This window comes from Pinus tabuliformis, chromosome X, assembly GCF_031772625.1.
Source record: "Pinus tabuliformis cultivar Carrire ecotype Pingquan chromosome X, CPIR1, whole genome shotgun sequence".
Classification (NCBI taxonomy): domain Eukaryota; kingdom Viridiplantae; phylum Streptophyta; class Pinopsida; order Pinales; family Pinaceae; genus Pinus; species Pinus tabuliformis.
Genome location: NC_142308.1, coordinates 299357803 through 299380750, shown reverse-complemented (window position 1 = coordinate 299380750; position 22948 = coordinate 299357803). Strand labels below are relative to the sequence as shown.

At 33.7% G+C, this 22948-nt stretch overlaps 1 protein-coding gene across 1 annotated transcript; it reads right to left on the bottom strand.

Moving 5' to 3' along the window:
* Positions 1 to 19206: 19206 nt before the first annotated feature.
* On the bottom strand, positions 19207 to 20655 carry LOC149139583 (uncharacterized). Its single transcript, XM_089450121.1, has 3 exons — positions 20455 to 20655; positions 20214 to 20279; positions 19207 to 20082 (listed from the first exon to the last, which is right to left on the bottom strand). Exons 1-3 carry the CDS (start codon positions 20653 to 20655, stop codon positions 19612 to 19614), a joined length of 738 nt encoding a protein of 245 aa, XP_089306247.1. The 3' UTR covers positions 19207 to 19611.
* Between the last annotated feature and the right edge of the window lie 2293 nt (positions 20656 to 22948).

Below are 22948 nucleotides of genomic sequence, written 5' to 3'. Positions count from 1 at the left end.
GTTGACTTACAATCGAACCCCTATCATCCATTCGATTAAAGGTCAACTCGCAGATTCCCCTTCATGCGTCAATAATGCTCCTTGTCTGTGAGGGCCAGAGTGTCGCAGCCTTCACGCATTTGTCTTGTGGGTACCGACTCCCATAAGCATCATTTGTTGTCTTTTGTGGATCTCACCCCTTCATTAGCAAGCCAGTCCGCTACTCTATTGGCATCTCTATGCACATCAGCAAAACTAAGAGTTCTTAGAATTCTTAGGTGCGATTAAATTTAGTAATAGACCTGTGAAAGTCTTCAGTGTCTCGAGACTTTGTTTGGTGCAGTGCCCATGCCTAACCGCTTGACCAATTTAATTATTAATTCTGAGTCAGCCTTGATGATTGTATTATGTAAATTGAACTCTGTCAGAATCTCTAATCTTTGCTCAATGGCCATGAGTTCAACCATATTGTTAGTGGCCCTCCCCTGATGACTGTGAAAGTTTATTTTTATGTTGCCCTCTTCATCTCTTATGATTCATCCATAACTAGCATCCCCAAGGTTACCTTTTGAGGCTCCGTCTATATTGAATTTTAAAAATCCATGGGGACGGGTTTGCGAGAAAGCCTTTCCTATTGATATTTTCTTTGTTGTCTTATTTTTTCACTGAGGGACATGAGACTGGATTCCCAACAGTTCTAGAATGTGAGCATCCTGATGACCCAGGGGTTTCTCAAAAGGTTGCTTCCGAAGGGCGTTGATAGTTTCTTTGAGCTATTTTAGGATTTGGGCTATGATACTTTGTGTTGAGTTAGATTTATCTTTGAAGATCATGTTGTTACTTTCTTTCCAAACATCCCAAATCAAAATTCCTAGAATCAGAGCCAGGTTGTGTTGACTGTCTCATTGTCTGAGAAGTCCTTCCTCCAGTTCGTTAAAGTATCAGTGATGTCATTTTCGTTCCTGTCTGTCTGCTTGAAGATATAGGTTGCCCAATTCCATAAGGTGGAGGTGAAAGAGAAGAGGTTGAGAAGTTGATCCATAGTTTATTCTTTCAAGCCACATAGTTGGCATCTTGATGGCCCGCAAAACCTCTCTTTCTGAGATTTTCCCAAGTTAGAATCTTCTTGTGCTGAACCACCCACCTAAACAATTTGATCTTCGTCCAGTGTGGGTTGTTCCATAGCTCTTTCCAAATCTTATCAGGGCTTGGGTAGTTAAGTCTCATGGCTATTCTTTTAGCTTCTTTGAGGTTGAAGATTCCCTCATTGTTTCTACCCCATCTTAGTAGATCATTTGAGGTAGAGGTCAAAATTTGTCTCTTTTCCAGAATAGCTTCCAGAACTTTAGCTTGGGTCTTCAACGTGGTCTCTTCACTATAGTCTGGTACCTTCCAAATTCTCCATTTACCAATGTCCCTTGACTGATCCCAATAGTCACTTACTTTTTTCAGTCCTTTGATAATGGTGTCATTTTTTATGATGTCCAATCCTTCTCTACAAAGGTTATGTTCCTGTTGCTAGTTGTTCTCTTAGAACCATGCAAGCTTCCCATTTCTGATCTCCCAAAAACTTTGTCTCTGAACTAAGGTTCTGTTATCCCACACCTTGTTCCAAATATGGGAACCTCTAATGTGTCCTGTCATTCTAATGTGGTCAGTTTCTTTCCAATCCATTGCATATTTTTGTTTCCAGAGTTTAGCCCAGGGGTTTTTTATTTCCTTCAACAATCTCCACCAAAGTTTTTCCCCCAAAACTTTTGTTAGGATGTCCGGGTCATGGAGAGCCAAACCGCCATGGGTTTTCGGTTTATAGAGTTTGTCCCAAGCTACCATAGCCCATTTCTTTTTCTCTTCCCCTTTACCCCAAAGAAAATCCCTTTGAATATTCTTGATTTGGTGTAAGACTCCTGTTCATGCCGAAAGGGCTGATAACATGTAGATTGGAATGGTTTGTAGCACTACTTTCGTGAGAACTGGCCTCTTTGCTAAATTCAAGGATCTAATTGTCCATTTGTTGACTTTTTCCTTCAATTTGTTAATTACAAACTCGTAGACTTCCTTACTCAGAGGATTTTCAAGGAGGGGTATTCCCATATATTTCGAGGGAAGATGATCCCTTTGAAAGCCTAGAATTCTAAAGAGATTTCTTTGAATTGAAATATCAATGTTGAAAAAGAAAACTTTAGATTTTGTGAGGCTTACCTCAATACTCGCGGCCATTGCGAACTCATAGAAGATTTGTTTGAATTCTTTTGCTTCCTTGACAGTGGGTGTGCCTTGCAGCATAGTGTTGTCCACAAATTGTTGATGGGTCAATGTGTACCCATTTGGAGTGAGTCTAAGCCCCTAGATTCTTCCTTCCTCCTTGGCTGAAATGATTGCTCTACCCAATCCTTCCATCACGAGAACGAAGAGGAAGGGGGAGAGAGGATCTCCTTGTCTAAGGCCTCTTGATGACCTAAAGGTTCTAGATGGGAAGCCATTAAGAAGAATTGAACAACTAGTAGTGGTAACAAGAGCCATGACCCATCTTATCCAATTGTGGTCAAAGCCATATGCTTTAAGAACTTCCCTCATATAAGACTAGCTTAGCTTATCATAAGCTTTCACTATGTCCAGTTGTATTATCGTACCTGCTTGCTTATTGGTCTTAAGGGAATGCACCACTTTGTGAGCTTGAATGATCTTATCGAGAATATTTCTACCTTCCACATATCCAGTCTACTCCTCTGACACATGTGATGGAAGAAGGGGTTTGAGTCTGTTAGAAATTACTTTGGAAATGATTTTGTACACCACATTGCATAAAGCTATGGGTCTGAATCCATCTAGAGTCATGGCTTTTTTCTGTTTGGGGATTAAGGCTATGAAGGATTCATTAAGTGCTCTCAGAACTGATTTTGATTTTCTCGAGTCCTCCACCACCTCCAGAATGTCATGTTTGATTGTTTCCTAGCATGTTTTGAAAAAGTCTACATTGAAACCATCTGGGCCTGGAGCTTTCCCATTGTGCATTTCTTTGATTGCTTCATTAACCTCTTCCTCCGTTACTAGCCTGTTTATATTATAATTGTCTTCTCTGGTTACCATTTTTGGAATATGCTGAGTAAATTTTTTAGTAAATTGAGATTTGTCTTCTCTCCTCCACTATATTTTGAAAATGTTGAACCAATACAACTTCCGTTTCCTTGTGAGTATTTTGCTATGTTCCTTGAGGATCTATAAGTTTTGTGATCCTATTATGTGCCCTCTGTTCCATGGTAGACTTATGAAAGAACTTGGTATTTCTCTCCTCTTCCTTAATCCATTGCACTCTGGATTTCTATCTCTAGAAGATTCCCTCCCACTGACGTATGTTGTCCCATTCTTGTTGAAGTGAGTCTGCTTGCATCTTACTTTTCTCCCTGAAGCCTTTTGTGATGAGAATTTGATTAATTTCCTGTAATTTTTTTTCCACTTCTCCCTTGGCTTTGAATATGTTTCCAAACTCATTTTTCTTCCATTCTTTGAGCTTTCTCTTGATGTGTTTCAGTCTTTGATGTAGGAGGAATATTTTTGTGCCTTGGGTGGGTATTTCTTCAACCCACTAATTTCCAATGTTAGTGATGAAATCAGGGTGAGTAAGCCAGACATTTTCGAACTTGAAAGGTCTATTCCTTGGGGTTTCAATAAATGAAGTTTCCAACTAGATGGGCCAATGGTCCAAGCCTTCGCAAGGGAGGATGAAAGCTATCATGATACGGCCGGTGAGAAGGAGATCCTCCGAGACTATGAATCTTTCTAATCTCTGGGCTACTTGGGAAGTTCCTCCTCTATTGTTGTTCCACATGAAGATGCCATTTATTGTGTCCATATCCACCAGTCTCTTATTGTTAAGGAAGTTCTGGAAGGCTATAAAGTCTCTACCAAGTGTTCTGGTTCCCCCTTTTTCTCTGTGAGAGATATGATCATATTGAAGTCCCCTCCTCGAATCCAAGGAATTGATGGATGTCTCTCTCTCAGCTCCTCTAGAGAGGTGAGGAGCCTGAGTTTGTCTTCCAGAAATTGAGGACCATAGACATTTGTGATCATGTAACAATCCTTGTCCCCGAAAGGTTGGATAACCATTGAAAGGTGGTCTTTGGATGCCTCAACATCCAAGATTCCAAATTTTTGAGGATTCCATAGAGTGAGAATTCCTCCAGCTGAATTATTTGCTTTGACTTCTAGATACTCATACTTAATAGGCCATTTGCTATGTGTTTCTCTAATTTTATCTACTAAGCATTTTGTTTCCTTTATAAACATCATATCTGGTTTATCTTCTTTTATTCTGTTACTAAGATTTCTTTGTTTCCTTTTACTCCCTAGTCCTCTAATGTTCTTGGTTGTAAGCTTCATAATGATGGGTTTGTAAAAGAGTAACTGGTGAGATCTTTCATCTTACCTGAATTAATCATGATTTTTCTACACTATCAGTAATTCATTCTGTATCTTTCTTCCACTTTTCTCGCTTGGGTTCTTGGTGGAGTGTCATGTTATTATCTACATTGATTTAACCCCTCTGTTCTCCTAGCTATCGTGGTTCCTTTTCACTCCTACAACCTTTATATGAGACCTTTGGAGGAATAGTTGTTGTACTCTGTCAAACTCCTCTTGTGGTAGAGAGTCAATTCCTTTGTTGATTCCATGCTCTGAAACTTTTCTAGTTCAAGGTTCTCCCTCTCGAGGATTTCTTGTAGGTCTTGTTCCTCCGTACCTCCTTCACTTGGGGTCATCTCATGGTGCCTTCCAGGTTCCATGATGCTCGGTGGGTCCTCCTTTTGTCCATTGTATTCTTGTATGATTTCCATGCTATCCTTTTTTTCCTTATCTATATGACAGTCCTCTAGTTTCTTGTGCTTTCCGTTTTCTCCTCCTTGTTCTTCTAAAATTTTGAAACTGTTATGACTTGGTATCTTGCTTTCGCTGGGTTTATTTTGGGACTTTCCCCCCTCATTTTCCTTTGCCTCCCACTTTGGTAAAACCTTCAGGGTCTTTTCCTTTGTTGGTTTTCAAGTATTCCTCCCTTTTGTTAAGTGAGTAGTCTCTGAAGAGGTGCCCATGTTCATGACATTTACGACATCTGAATGGGATGTGTTCATAGTTGACTCCCTAGACCCATTCCTCATCATAAACTTCCAGGATGACTTCATCCGAGAGTGCTCCCGATAAGTCCATCTCTATCCATATGCGGGCAAAGGAGGTATATTTCCCTCGCAAAGTCGCTTTTGATATCTTTATGAAATGCCCTAATTTGTTACCTATAGCTTTTAAAGATTCTAGCAGCCAGTGATCTAATGGTAAGGAGTATAATCTAATCCATACCGGGACCGATGTGAACGTTTCTTGCTCTGGAACAAAGTTCATCACCCAAGGTCACATGTAAAGGCCTACAACAGCATAGAAGTAGGGTCCTCCTTCAAAAACTTTGTCTTTGTCCTCTAGGTTAGTGAAAACCACTATGAAGAAACCCTTGGAGCCAAGATGTAGATTTATTTCTCCCTTCGGTTTCCAGTTGTTTCTTATACATGTATACAATGCTTTCTCCATACTCCATATGCCCATGAAACAGCAAATGACTGCATAAGTCATCATATGGTCTCTGTGCACCTGTAGTGTAGGATTGTTTAAGACCACCTGGTGTTCAATGTTAGCCTTGGGCTTGCAGGGTCACATCGCAGACGTTTTCTCAGTTCTCTGACTGCTTTCGTCAGGATTCGTTTCCCGACTAGCTTCCTTGTGGGTCCCTTTTTCATTGGAATTGCTTCTTCCCATCTTGTGAGTGCCAGTTGTCTTTGTCTTTGCCTCCGGTGGTTTTCGAAAATTGTTTAGACTCGCCTCTTTGCTTCTGTTTAAAACCACATTACTGTAGGAGGGAGTGGAGCTCCCTCCTCCAAGCCCCTTCATTACCCACTCACTCCTGTGGCCCCGTGTTCAAAAATCTAGTACCTTAGAGCTCTCCTCGCCTTTCAATAACAATAACTCAATCTCTTATAATTAATATTATCACTTAGGGTTTAGTTTCTAATTATATAATTGTAAATTCAGAACTATTTATTATTATATGATTTATTAAGATGGTTAATTATAGCTTGTTATTTTGTTATTTTAATATGTGAGTTAGAATTTTAAGTAAATATATTATTTAATTTAAACTTAAATTAGGTATTTTGGTTATAAATGTTAGTTTATTTTTATTTTTATGTGAAGTTTAATTATAAATATTTGATTTGAAGTTTAAAAATATATATTTATATTTATGAGAATATATTATTAAAGTAATTAAATAATTTTTCAAAGTAACATTTATATAATTAAGGGATAAATATTATATGAATTTATTTAAAATTATAAATTATTATTGTGTTGGGAAGTATTTTCTAATTTAGTATGGAATATATGTTGTAATGTCTTATTTTCTTTGATTTTAGGTTTTTGTGATTGGAATGTTTTTTTAAATGTTTTCCAGATTGATCGCATAACCGCTCTTTTTGGCCGACTTTTCCAGTCAACTTTTTCTCTCTTAAATATCATGATTTCATCAAATTACATAAAAGAAAAAATTTAAATAAAATAAAATTTAAAATAAATAAGTATTATAATTTATGTATTCAAGCTTCTGTGACGCATAATGAATTAAGAAAAGTCTTTCTGTAAATTCAAATAAGAGAAATTTTTGGCCAAACACACTTCTAACCAACAATTATGGTTCATCCTCATGACCACATGAAAAATAATATTTAAATTTATATTAATTTATTAATATATTAAAAACAAATATTATTAAGTAACGGCTATCTTAAATGACTAGTTTTTGAAAAATAATATTTAAATAATGATATAGTTTATTAATTTATTATTTAATAGGTAAGTACTATAATTAGTAATAAAACATTTTGAGTTGGTCAATTTATATAAAAATAAAATAAAATACAAAAATTAATAATTATAATTATAATTAATAAGTGAATCAGCTTAAGATCCATGTTAATTTTGAATTTGCCTAGTATAACTTATAGAATAGCTTTTCTAGTGGTGTTTTCCGATCAATTTTAATAAAATTTTGATAAATATTTTTAAAAAATTGAGTTTAAATTATTTAATTAAAAAAGAAAATTTATAAAATTTAAGATTATCGGTTAAGGTTTAGTATTTTAATTATATAATTGTGAATTAAGAACTACTCATTATTATATAATTTATTAAGATTATTACTTCTCATCTGTTATTGTAACATGTGAGTTAAAATTTTATGTAAACACATTATTTAGTATATGATTTAATTAACCCTAAATCATGTAATTTGGTTATATTACTTCTCCTATGAGTTAAAAATTTATGTAAATACATAATTTAGTATATGATTTAATTTAAGCCTAAATTATCTAATTTGGTTATAGATGTAATTTTATTTTTATTTAAAGTTTAAAAATATATAATTATATTTATAAAAATATATTATTAATGTAATTAAATATTTTTAGTAAAAACTATATAACTGAGGGATAAATATTATATCATTTTGCTTAAAATTATAAATAAGTATTGCATTGAGAGGCATTCTCTAGTTTAATATAGAAGATATGTTATAATATCCTATTATGCTATATTAAATTTTATGGCTTAGTCAAATTACATGAAAGAAAATATTAAGATAAAATGAAATTAAAATAAATAATAATTAGAATTAGTAATAAAACATTTTTACTCAGTCAAATTACATGATAATAAAATAAAATAAAATACAAAAATTAATAATTATAATTATAATTAATAATTAAATCAGCCTAAAATAGATTTTAATTCTGAATTTGCATAGTCTAATTTATAGATGGAATAACATTTTTGTGGTTAATTTTAACCAAATTCTAGAAAAGATTTTTAAAAACTTGAGTTTAAGTTGTTTAATTTGCAAACTTCAAGTACTGAGGGATTTCCAATTATGCATTCAAAAAAATATTTTAAACAACAAAAAATCAGAACCTTGCTTAAAATTGTATGACCTAATTCTGCTAAAAAAACTATTTCTTCTATAAATTAGACTACCTCAGTCTTAATCTACCAAACGAGGAGGCTCATCAAATCCATTGATGTCACGCCCCTACACCTGCGGTGATCTTCCAACCGCTTGTAGCGAGGTGCGGCACCACCGAACGCTTTCTTTTTAACAATACTAACATTCGTGGACTACGCCTATTTCATCATGAACATACTTAGTTTATGTTATGCAACCAAGTAAAAGCATTATCCTTTATACATTAGTGAATACCATTCTCAATCTTCAACCATATACAATTAACCGAGAACATCAACAATAAGCAAGTACAAAGGGAGGGGCAACTCCCAGAAAGTCTGCGCAACAATATATTATAACAACTTCTTCAATATTACAACACAAGTAATGCTTGGCAAGCTCCAAGCCAATACTTAGAATAATTTTACAACCAAGGCATAGAACAACCTTTTGCAATTATGTGCACTCTTGCACAAAGTGGAACGCTCACCCGAGCCACCTATTTCACCCTGTCAAGTCCTGCAGACATTATTTGCATAGCCAACCTTCACATCTCAACCCGGGTCAAAACTCCATTTCCACACAAGGGAAGAACTACACATAAATCATGTGTATTCCCTTTTGCCCCTGCGCAGCTGTTTTACCCCTATGCGTAGATATCAAGTGCAAAGTTGAATGGTGCAAATGAGGAGCAGGCACCTCTTATTTATACGCATATTACCTTATGCATAGTCCCTTGGCCGACCTCTTAAATTATATCATGAATGCCCCCACGTTATGTTTTATGGAGTCGGCTTGGTTATAAGTTTATTGCCCATCATTGAATGCTTATAAACTTCGTATGTCCTCATAACATATACGCTCAAGTGTAATGACACTTAGCCATTTTTTGTGCAGCCTGGTTTCGTCGCATTTTATGTCGCACTACTTCTGCATCTCCGTCGCAAAGTTTGTTTGTCACGCGTCCGTGCGCCCGCCCGTGCCCGTGCACGTTCGCCCGCCCGGCGCCCGTCGCAACCACAACCGGAGGTCCTTACATTCTCCTCCACCTGAAATCGTTGTCGTCCTCGACAACATACCATCATCCATGATGTTGTCTCCTCCACATAAGGCAAACATCACCGCAACATATGTAGAACCACTGTCATCTGCAATATGTTGTCCATGTGTGAGTCTCCTCCAAAGTGAAGAGATCATCTCATCAACCAACTCTCGATGTGCCCCATTCAGGTCCATGAAGTCCTCTTCATCATCTGCAATGTGCCATCATCAATCATACCTGCTCCATGTGCTTGAGGGCTCACTGCCATGAGCAGCTAACAATGAGCCCATCTTCTTACTCATCTAAGAAGATGTAGAGGGAGTAGAGCCTGAAGGCTCTTCCTCACTAATCAATTCAATCCATCTATCAGGATTCTCAATCTCCATCCTTTGTAGATAAGCAACCCGGTCTTCCTTCTGGACATCCGGCCTTACATATACCTCATCATCATCATCATCATCTTCCACTATCTCTAGTCTCCTTGTCAAGTCCAAGATGCTATCTGAAAGTGACCTAATGACCAATGACTGCTCCACAAGCTTTGCCTCAACAGTGGACAACCGCTTGTTCACCTTCTCCTTATCCTCCATTTGCATTGCTCCTACTTTACAATCAGGTCTTGTTGCACCAATGGTAGGCACACCGATGGGCACATCTTCCCTTCCATCATAAATGTAGAGCTTCTTCAAATGTGGCACAATCAAAGCATCGAATTGTTTCATAAACTCCATCCCCAATACAGCCTCATAGTCATCAATCCGCACTATAGTGAAGTCCACCTTTCCGGTCCATTCACCAAGTGTAGTATCCACCTTCTCAGCTATACCAAGAATGTCCATCGGAGGAGAATTCACTGTCTTCATTTGTGCCCTTGCTGATACAAACTTCAGCCCAATTCTTCTTGCAGTATCCTCGCTCATGAAGTTGTGAGAGGCTCCACTATCCACCATAGTGAGCACATTAGTACCTCCAACCTTCATTCGAACATACTCTAGCTTGTTTCTTTCCGGGTCTCTTTTAGAGACTACTTCTGTAGTAGCAGAAGCACCAAGTATCTGCATCATCCCCACAGAAGCATCATTACCCTCATCATCAGATTGTGCAACCGTAGCCACCTTTAGTTTAGAGGGACAATTCTTCACCATGTGTGGTCCTTCACATAACCAACACTTCAAAGGTTTCTTCATCTTTGAACCATCATCTGATTTTGGAGTATCATCATTCTTCTTCTCTTTTGGCTTTTCGGACTTCTTCTTCTTGTCATCAGAAGTCTCCTCAAAGTGATCCACCATCCTATCAACTACAGCAAAAGCTTCTTCAAGTGTGTTAATCTTCTGCCTCCTTACCTCATTGCGTGCCCAAGGCTTCAATCCCATGATGAAGTTGAACACCTTGTCCTTTTCTGCCATGTCATGAAGTTCTAGAGCTGCACTTGAATACTCTTGCTGGTATGCTTGTAGGCTTCCTGTTTGCTTCATGTACTTGAGTTTGGTCCTTGCTTCCCATGTGTCATCTTGAGGACTGAAGTGGGTCTGCAAAGCCTTCTTCAAGTCTTTCCACGAAGTGATGTCATTAGCATTGCCATTGGCAATCTGATCCACCCTCCTTCGCCACCACATCTTAGCATCCTTTGTCAAGAACTGAGTAGCTACCTTGACTTGTGTCTCACCATCAACCAGGTTCAACCGCTCCAAGTACTGCTCTATGTCCCACAAGAAGTTGCCAAGAATTGCTGCCTTCCTTGTTCCATCATAAGACTCCGGTTCCTTGACCTTCACATGAGGCACTCCTCCACCTGAGTTATGCCCCACGGCCTTCTTCACAACCGCAAGCTCATTCTTTGTATCTTCAAGAGTCTTCTTCAAGTTCTCAATTTCTGCAAGACTTTGATCCCTTGATTCCTCAACCTCTTTGACCTTTACCGCAAGTTGTGTACACATAAGATCAGTGTACTCATTTTGTGCCTTGAGCTCATCATTTTGTGTTCGAAGTTCATCGAGTTTCTCTTCAAAAGAAATCTCCATACCTTCTACCTTTACCAACACCCTTTCAATGAACTCCATAGTAGTTTCCTTGCTATCATGACTAGACCCGGCTGCCATCTCGACCAGCTTCTCCTTCCTTTGTGATCTAGTCTTGACCATTCGAGTATCCTACAACTTGAACCAACCCTTGTTTCACTTCGTGTGAAACGGCTTCCTTCACCTGCAAGTACCCTTGCCACTGCCACGAGCAACCTTTGCTCACCAGCTCCGACCGAGCTCTGATACCAACTGTCACGCCCCTACACCTGCGGTGATCTTCCAACCGCTTGTAGCGAGGTGCGGCACCACCGAACGCTTTCTTTTTAACAATACTAACATTCGTGGACTACGCCTATTTCATCATGAACATACTTAGTTTATGTTTTGCAACCAAGTAAAAGCATTATCCTTTATACTTTAGTGAAGACCATTCTCAATCTTTAACCATATACAATTAACCGAGAACATCAACAATAAGCAAGTACAAAGGGAGGGGCAACTCCCAGAAAGTCTGCCCAACAATATATTATAACAGCTTCTTCAATATTACAACACAAGTAATGCTTGGCAAGCTCCAAGCCAATACTTAGAATAATTTTACAATCAAGGCATAGAACAGCCTTTTACAATTATGTGCACCCTTGCACAAAGTGAACGCTCACCCGAGCCACCTATTTCACCCTGTCAAGTCCTGCACACATTATCTGCATAGCCAACCTTCACATCTCAACCCGGGTCAAAACTCCATTTCCACACAAGGGAAGAACTACACATAAATCATGTGTATTCCCTTTTACCCCTGCGCAGCTGTTTTACCCCTATGCGTAGATATCAAGTGCGAAGTTGAATGCTGCAAATGAGGAGCAGGCACCTCTTATTTATACGCATATTACCTTATGCGTAGTCCCTTGGCCGACCTCTTAAATTATATCATGAATGCCCCCACATTATGTTTTATGGAGTCGGCTTGGTTATAAGTTTATTGCCCATCGTTGAATGCTTATAAACTTTGTATGTCCTCATAACATATACGCTCAAGTGTAATGACACTTAGCCATTTTTCGTGCAGCCTGGTTTCGTCGCATTTTATGTCGCACTACTTCCGCAGCTCCGTCGCAAAGTTTGTTTGTCACGCGCCCGTGCGCCCGCCCGCGCCCGTGCACGTTCGCCCGCCCGGCGCCCGTCGCAACCACAACCGGAGGTCCTTACAATTGAGGTTCCAACCACTAATAGAGTGAAAAGAGATTTGATCTCTACGCACCCTTCTCTAGAATTAAGATGGATCTAGGTTGGTATAATTGAGGGAGATATATTATGTGATTTGGTTTAAAACTAGAAAATTGGATTATCAATCATCGTATATCTATTTTAAATACAAATTTATCAATATTGAAAAGGTTCAATTTTCTGTCTAAATAATTTTATTTTTTTTACATGCTTTTATGTGCATATGCAAATATATATAGCATATTTTTTTGTGGATTATCTAACATCATTGAACAACATATTCTCCTAGGAATATTTAGAGTAGATGACAACTATTCCTAAATTACGTTGTATAGAACTTAGCTACAAAGTTTTTGGGAAAAAAACATAATTGATTCAAATACTACAAGCTAATATCTTTATTACAAGGTTTTAAATATATAATTACATAATTTTGAGTTCAAAATTAGGTAATTATGTTCATAAACCATATGTTAAAGTAATAATTATATAGTTTCAAGAAGAAATGAGGCAATTGGGAAATTAATTTATATGATATAGTAAAACCACATGATGCTATCCCAATTATAATAATTACATGGTTTCAATATATATCTAAGAAATTAATCTACATAGTAAATGATTTTATTTAATTTTATCAAAATCGACATGATACCTGCTTAACATGATACCTGCTTAAATGTATCTTAAATGTGGATCTACCAATTCAATTTTCTCTCAGTCTAATAGAGGTTTGCATCTTAAGAAATTTGATCCCTTAAGATGTCTCTTGGTTGGTTTAATTTCTCGTTCCATATGAGTACCATGAATCAATACCAAGAATCATTTTTCTTTTTATTATTATTTTGTTTTTATAATTTTTTTTTTTAAGAATTAAAATGTTTACATTACATTAAATTAACTTTTTTATTTATTTTTATATATTTGTAATTTAAGCCGATTAAAATATTAATCATGAGATTACATTCTTTTAAATATATATATTTTTAAAATAATTGAATAATAATTATATTAAATCTATACCTAGCCACAACAATACATAAGATATTTACTGCATTGCATCATTTTCAATCAATTATTTAAAATAAAATAAAAATAATGGTCACAATAAATGTAACTCGAATTATAAATTGGAGTGGGTCTTCTCTTCTTCATTTGGGTTCCAGTTCCACTCGTAATTGATATACTAACTTCCTAGGAATACGTTTGACATGAAATAGAAATACGCAGAAGAAATTTAACCACACTGAAAATTAAAGAAAATAACAAGAATACGTAACGGAGATATTTATTATATCGCTCTGTAGTAGAATAAACCACACTCGAAACAAGAAAGAAAGAAAAAAATTATGACATTCAACGTCTTATAATTAAGATTATTACTAAGGTTTTAGTATCTTATATCATTCTGAAGTCAAAATTCTTTATAATTCTGAGGTTAAAATTCTTTTCATTAATTCTGAGGTTAAAATTCTTTTCATTAAGATGGTTCATTAGAGTTTAAGTTAAAATTTTATGTAAATAGGTTATTTGGTATAGATTTTAATTTAAACCTGAATAATTTATTTTAGTTATTAATGCTACTTTATATTTACTGGAAGTTTAAATAATATAATTATATTTATGAAAAAATATTATTAAAATAATTAGATTTTTTTGAAGGGATGAATATTACATGTATTTGTTTAAAATTATAAAGAATTGTTGTGTTTAGAGGCGATTTTTAGTTTAGTATGGGATTGTAATTTTATGTTTTGTTAAACATTTTGACTTAGTCAAATTACATTAAAAAAATAGAAAAAATAATAAAATTATAGATAAAAAGTTTTGACTCAGTCAAATTACATAAAAACAAAAGTAAAATAAAATAGAAATCAACAATTATCATTATATTATAATTAATTACTAATTAAACCAACTTAGATCTATTTTAATTATGGATCCACCAAGTGCCAAGAGGGATCAAATCTCTTGAGGTGTAAACTATTAGAGTGAAAAGATATTTGATCTCTCTCAATCCTAGGTTGATTTGAAATTAAGATGAATCTAAGCTAGTATAATTGAGTAATAAATATTCTATGATTTTATATTAAATGATTAAAAAATTACACCATAAAAAATTGGATTCCTCTAAATATTTGATCAATCCAAAAAAAATTACACTAACTGTTTTTAACATACTTTTATGTACATATTTAAATGTATATGTTTTTTTAGTCATCTAACACCATTTAACAACATACCTCCATAAGTGAATGTAAAGTACCTTGACACTCTCCTCGAAATATGCTATCTAGAACCTAGCTATTCTTGGTGCATTGAGTTTTAACAAAAATAAAAAATAAAATTGATTTACATATTAGTGGCTTCATTACATGGTCTTAAGTATATAATTACATCATTCTGAGTTCAAAATTAGATAATTATGTGTAATGATTTATATTTTCAAAAGCCAAAGAAGAAATTGTGAAATTAACCTCTATATCATAATAAAATGACACGATACTATTCCAATTATCTTAATAATATAGTTTAAGACATACCCAATAAAATAATCTACATAATCTACAATTTTATTTAATTTCACGAAAATCAATGTAATACTATTCCAGTCATATAATATTTTTAGATATACTACATGATTCTAAATATAAATTTTATAAAAATAAATGAAATTTTAATTATAAATAATATCAATAAACATAAAAACCATGAAATTAGTTCAACTAAATATCAACTTGTTATAAAAAAACAGGTAAAACATAGATTTCACATCCTTACGCGTTAGAACCAAAAAGAAATTATAAATAAATAAAATAATTTATTTTACGATTCCTAATAGATGCATAACTTTTCGGAAACATCCTCTCTCTATATATATAAGAGACGCATCGAATTTCATTCATTTTTCTTTAAGAAATCCTTAAACATCTATGCATCTTGTGTTATGGTGGAGGCTGCATACGATCTTTAATCATGCCATAGATTTGTAAGAAGTCCTATCCGATTTCATTTATTGGATCCGATTTCATTTATCCTATTTCAATAGAATATAATCTATTATGTCCCATGATAATGTAAAAAACAACATGATAGTTACCCCTCCTTGGTACTAAAGACAAATTAGATACCATTCCAAAGTAGATATGGTGCAGAGTAGATATACTTTTCCCCATCAGAGACATATTGTTCTAAAGACAATTCTGTATAAAAAAACACCATTCGAACCATTCGAAGCAGATATGCAGTGTACAGCAAAATTTCGTTCGTTTTACTTTATTGGACCGGAGAGTAATGATATTTCAGAACAACCATTGTTTTCCTTCAGTGGTTCCCAAACACATATGTAAAGCACCAATCAAAAGATATATAATGAATATATTATGTGTCAGGATGATCTCAAACAACGAGACGGTTCAATGATATATGTATCTAGTGAAAAATGAAAGCTTAGCAACAATATTCTTAAAATGCTTCAACAACAGAGATCGAAAACAATATAAGAGAGATCAAAAAGCTTAAATAACAATATTCCTCAAATGATTCAAAAAACAATATATGTACCTAATAAAAAAGAAAAACATAGACAACAATAATCATATAAAGATTCAACAACAGAGATCAAAAAGCTTAAATAAAAGTATTCCTCAAAATCTTCAACAACAGGGATCCCAATAAAAAGGTTGTACCGGTGCTTCCACCATCAAATGGCTAGCATCTTGACTTATCGATGATAATGTAACAGAGAAACAAAATTTTATAATGTAACATATAAACAAAATTTATAAAGCAAATAAAGGGTAAAATAATAAATGAAAATAATATTTAAAAAAGAAATGGTAAATATTTAATTTTTAATATTATAAATGTTAAATTAAAAATAATGAATAATTTTATATTTTAAAAATTGTTTTTGTTTGGCTAAATGTTGGTTTATTTAAAGAAATAAGTTAATAGCGTAAGACTTAAAGGCATATGATAAAAGTGAAATCTTATTTCTTTATGGACCACCATGATAATTTCACGTGGTGTGGTTTTCCTCAAATAATGGTGATGAATCAACCTATATCAGAAATGACTCACTATTGATTTGAAAAACAAATTATAACAGATTTTGCCAATATGATATATATATATATATATATATATATATATATATATATATATATATATCTATATATATATATATATATATATTACTTCTTTGGCATAAAAGTTTTAATACATAAAGTTATACATTTGTAAGTTATTAATGATATTGAAATTAAACTAATGTTATCTTTTATAAGTCCATAACTAATTTAATTGTTCTAAATTCGAAAATATTGTACAGAATGTAGCCATTCCAATCACATCCATCTAGAAACAATTAGGATGCAATACCTTTTTTTATATTTAAGATGTAATACCTCTATTTGCATTTTGTTAGTGTATTGGTAAAACTTAATTCAATTATAGCTTATGATACATTTCAAAATTCCAAAAATGTAATGAACAAAATAAATCAAACAATTGATTTTTCATATTCAAAATATTCAAAAACCTACAATCCTAGGAAAAATATCTAGTAATATCTGCAACTTCTTCAAAGAGTCTTTAATCCAAACACTTACAATCCCAATAAGAGTATCTACTAATATCTGTAACTTGTTTAAATATTCATTTTTTCTCTTATTCAGGTAACCAACAATCTCTATTGTGAGAAATGCCTCCCCGAATTGAAGAAACCCTAAATGCTTCTACAAGTCATATGACCATTGGGATATTTCTCTCTTTGACCATTAGGATATTTCTCTCTTATAGTGAGGGGAAAACGAGCCAACTCTTGGGATATTTTTTTCTTTCTAAGTCTACGTGTATCTATTAATGTCAATTGAAATCTGTTGGTTTTGATATCCACAAAGGTAGCTTAATCAAATTGAACATGACAAAAGAAAAGGAACTATGAATTTGAAACCTTCACTCCATTCCTTTTGATGTTCGTTGTCCCATTGGTTGAGCTCAAGTGAATCGAACTATAAAACAACTTGAAATAATCATTTTATTCCTTTCGACTGGTTCTTTGTCACTAAAACCCTTGTTTTGTACCTTTTGATGGTGGCTCTTGTGGTGGTTGTGCATTCCTTATAGTTCAGGCATGGATATCTCAAGAGGGCCCCTTTCCATACAAGTGATATGCAAGTGTGAATCAGTCCATTAGCATAAGCCTTAGAAAAACATAAAAGAGTGAACTCACCTAATGTTTCCATTATATCTTCAAATGTGGTGTCATACATATATAAGCACTTTGAAGGGGGTTATGAGGCCATTGATTACAACATGGATATGAATTTCGTTGAACTACAATTCAAATCCAACGGTTGAAACAAAAGTTGTCCTTTGTTATATCTATTCACTCAATTGTTCTACAAGTGAATCCGATATTGAATTTGACAACATTGAAGTTAATCCGAAACAAAATTGGGAGTCGATATTCAATTGGATACTTTTCCAAATGCTAATATATATCTCCATATTTGGTAATAGTAGCGGCTCCAGATCTCCTGAAATAGTATCCATCCCTTTGAGAAGGCATAGTGGAAAAAGAGTGCACTATGGCAGGATGTTTAAGGCATTTCTCATGGTTTTCACTAAATGTTAAGCTTGATTTAATCTAAACATACAAAATACCTTTAACATTTAGAGGTTGTGTGAAAATAATTTTTATCACAAAAGGTGATGGGTGGAAAAATGAATTTTATTGTTTTCGTTGTTGGTATTGTACTAAGTGAAAAAGAGGATTATCTAGAATACTCAAGGAAAATTGACTGTACATTGATCTTCAATGATTTTTCTGATGTCATTTATGATAGCCATATTAAACTTATGAAAATGACAACAAAGAAAGAAACATTTTTATTTTTTTTTATTGCTACTTGCATAAGTGAAGATGTGAGTCAACATATTAGGTCTATTAAAAAAATTTTCATTTATTCAAAGAAGTTGAAATATGTATATGATTTCTATTCAAATTTCATAAATGAAGCTAATTCATTTTTGATGAAACTCTCCCTCCTTGAAATGAGAGATAATGATATCATGGCCTTATCTTCCAAAATTAAAGGCATCATGAATTATGTTGATGCTATTGGTGTGATTATAGACATTTCTCTCATAAGCTTCATTGAGGCTCTCTACCCCCCATGTTCTCACTATCTTGAGTCACTTCAAGCTAGTGGACAACTAAGATCTCTTGATTTAATTAACTCTTTGTTGGAGAAAAGTGTAGAATGTGAGAAGGATTCTTCAAAGAAAACAACTCAATCCACTAGAAAAATTGTTTTCCTTGCTAAAAAATGAAAGAATCAATCACATGATTCTACTGGAGCATATTGTAGTAAAAGGTGAACAAAAAAGAGAATTTTAAAGGTGAAAATCAAAGCCAAATGTCTATTTTTACTATGTTTATTGTATAAGAATTGGTATTAAGCAAAAACATGCAGAATTTCATGGGATAAGATTAAAGAGAAGTATGAACACAAGAAAGACAAAAATAAAACCTCTAAATCAACTCATTTGGTTTTTTTTTCTCATTAAAATATTTACATGAACAAATATTTATTGAAAACTTAGTTTAAGTCTTAGAGAGATGCCCTGTTTATTGAAAACTTAGTTTGAGTCTTAGAGAGATGCCCTATTTCTTAACATCTGGGCTACTTGCGTTATGAATTTCTAGAGATATTTTCTGAAGAATTGAATGACAATGTAAATGATGAAGTGTGTTTTATAAATAAATCCAATTTCCAACGTGCAATATTTGAAACTATCATGCTCAAATTACATGGGCTCTCATATTTTAATTTTTTATGATTTGAGTTGTGAAAAACTTACGGTCTCTTGTCCACATTTGACAACGGGCCCATTCCATTTACATATGTCGATGGAAAATTTGAAATGAGGAGGAACATAGTCTTCCTAATGAGATGGGATCATGACAAATTGTTGAAATTGGAGGGCACATAATTATACACATGTTTCTCACTGGGCTAAAAGTACATTGGCTTCTGGTATTTTGTGGTATACTGGATTTGTCTTGCGGTCAGACTCACGATCTCTGAAATTGACAAGCTAGCGGCTGGGCCATCCTATTTCCAAATGACTTGAACGTGTATAACACGCAATGGACCTCCGCTCGATACTTCTGATTGACCATCTTGATTTTTCTCTATATCTTAAACCTCAAAATTATGTAGAAAACACTGACCATCCATCCATCTGTGAAAGATTGCAGCTCTGAAATATAACGGATTTTTGTTTCATTGACTTTATATTTGAAACCCCGGCCTGGAATTCTGGAGGTTGCAGGGATCCCGGAATGTAACATAGGCAACGTGGCAGACATCGTATTTGAGCTTTTTAGCCCCCAGGCTTTTCCAAAACACGATCCAAGGGTTCACGTTGGGATTATCATCATTATTCACCAGAACAGACGCGGATTCAACGCTATCCCACACTCCTAACCCTATTATCTGCTTCCCGTCCAGAGACTCATAGAAGGAGGAAGATAATATACCATTGAGCCGAACGAAGTAGGACTTGAGTATGGCCAGGCAGCTGTACGAAATCATATCCTGTATCTTCGAGCTTGCCGTGTAGATTCTTCTGAGGCTAACAATGTCTCCCAGGGATAACTGAGCAAAGGGAACCCCTCTGCTTATTTCCCGTGAAGTCAACCGGAACCAACCGGAGTCAACTATTTTGACTGCGCTGGTCATCCCCTTTGTGAATGCTGCTGCCTGATTATCATAACGAATCAATTAGTCAGGGCCTAGATTTTTTCTCATCCAATAAAATGCTAAACTTATAAAATGTTAAACTTAGGTTGATTGGAGATTTCAGAAATCTAAAATTACTCTAAAAAGATTACCTCAGGTAGATTCAACCCAAGCCCATTGGCACTGGATTCCCCTTTCGAGACGGCAAACACAGCAACCTGCACATACAATATAATAAATTAGTAGAGGGCCGTCTCTGATCTGAAAACTAGAAAAACTGAAAACATTAATTTAAATTCATCTAAATCTACCAAAGGTTAAATGGTATCAAATCTCTTGATACGTAAACCTTCTTAGAATGCTAGATCAAATTTGTTGTTCGCATACACATACCCATGATTGCTCGAGGCTCTTCAGAATGGCGACGTCAATGTTGTTTCCTTTTTCTAGCAGAGCGGCCACTCTGGCCATGTGGGTAACCGCGTCCTGAATGTCGCAGCCATGTTGAGGCTCGTATATCGCAAATGAAATCCACATTCTGCTTTGCGATTGGGTCTGCTGCGGCTGGTTACAGGAGGAAGGGGGAGTCATCATTTTCGTTCTTGGATGATCTGTGGAACGCTAGATCTGTTTATAGGGTGTGTGCTGCGTTGGTAACCATCATTGGCGCGACAAAAGCGACCTGGCACGTGTTTAAAGCACGTGGATCCATCGCTTGGACGCATTATGCCATCTCCGCCCACGGCAAATAGTTTGACTGTAGTTAAAATAAAGATCCCACATTGGTCGTATGAATTTTAAGAGTCCACGTTGATCATAAGGATTATAATACAGGCCAAACTTAATCATACTTGCAGGTGCAACTGGGCATAAGGGGACCACCATCTGAAAGCATTGGAAACAAGAAATTTATATTAATAAATTTGATGAACATAATTATGATCAGGTACATCTTATAAGAATTGAAAACTAGAAATATTATATATACTTTAAATGGAATAACGCGACTATCCTTAATTTTTGAGAACTAAAAATATGATATATATTTTAAATGGAATAACGCGACTATCCTTAATTTTTGAGACTGATGGACTTTTGAGACTGTGGGGTTGAGCGGAGGGGTATTTGGTAATTTTAATGTAGCGATGTAGCATTTATATAAAGTTATTTTACGTTTTAAATTTTTAGAATAATAGTGTGATTGTTTAAATAGTTAGAAAAATTAGATGTTTTATAATGTATAATAAAATTTTAATAATGAAATTTAAAAGTGTTCAAAACAAAAGACATATATTAATTGTTATAAAATTAATATATTTATAATAATGTAGATATGTTTCATAGAAAATTTAAAATTTAAAATATTAAATATATTTAAAATATATTAAAGATATAATATTTTATTTTGAAAGGTTAAAATTTTAATAATTAAATTTAAAAGCATTGAAAACCAGCAATTTATGTTAATTGTTATGAAATTAATGTATTTATAATAAAGTAGATATGATTCAAAATGTATTTAAAATTGAAAATATTAAATATATTTTAAAATAGACAAAAGAATATGAATTTTTTTAATTTCGGAAAGTTAAAAAAAAAATAAAGTATGTAGATTTTTTTAAATTTTAGTAATTTTAGATTTTGATCTTTTAAGTATTAAAATATAAATAAATCAGATATACTAATTTAATATCTTATTTAATAATAATTTTAGAACATAATTATTTATTATTATAATAAATATTTTAAAAAATATTATTTTAATAGTCATTTTTTTTAATAATATAATAACAAGATGTATTTAAATAATTTTTATAAATAACTTATTTGATAATTAGGCTTTGAAAAATTGGTTATAAATTTATGTAAGTTCAAAATCTCTCTTTGGATTTTTAAATTTATTCTCTCTTTAAAATTTGCAAATCTGCTTGCTACAAATTTCTAGGTGTAAATACACACCAGGTCATAGCTTACAAGAAGTAAGAACCTTGTAATGTAACATTGGATATGAAAAATGTCTATGTATATTCATGCATACATATTAATTCAAACAAAACTACACGTGTATCTAGTACATGTCATCACATGTGTTGGAATAGGATTATTTTCCATGCAGGTCTAGTCCAATTAGGCTAAACCTTGCAAACTAACATCATGGCATGCACCATTTCTTATAGGGTTAAAAGTTAGAATCTTAAGAGGTCAATATTGTTTGATGTAAAAATTTTCATGTGCACTAAGTTTTCTAGTTCACGAGCATGCTCTAATGTGTGTACCCATCTATTGCAATATTTTGTGCTTGATAAGATGGACACACATATTCAATTCAATTGTGTTCGTCCATACTTAAACATTTATATCCACCGCCCAACATATTATGTGCTAATTTTTACTGTTACATGTGCCATGCATGCCTATTACCTTTAGAATTGTAATCAAACTCTATTTGGTTTCATGAACATATTATGACACACCCACATCATAGAAAAGAATAAAAAAAAAAAAAAACAGAACTTAAGAATCTTATGAAATTAAACTTTAAACTTATAAATAGAATTTAGTGTTATAAATACACTGCATAACATAGTTCGTAACAAATAATTATGCATTTTTTTGATCATATAATATTTTACACAAAACAATTCAATAAGCTAAAACAAGAAAAAAAAAATCTTATGTCAACGGCAATTATTGCATTTAAATAAAACCAATACCTACCAACCATAAATAAAACATAAAACAATTTAGCAATTATTGCATTTAAATAAAACCAATACCTACCAACCATAGAAAAACAATTCAATAAGTTTTTATAGGTTGTTTTGAAAAGAAAAAAAACAAGTACTACTTTTATTATCTCCCTGGCAATTATTACATTTAAATAAAA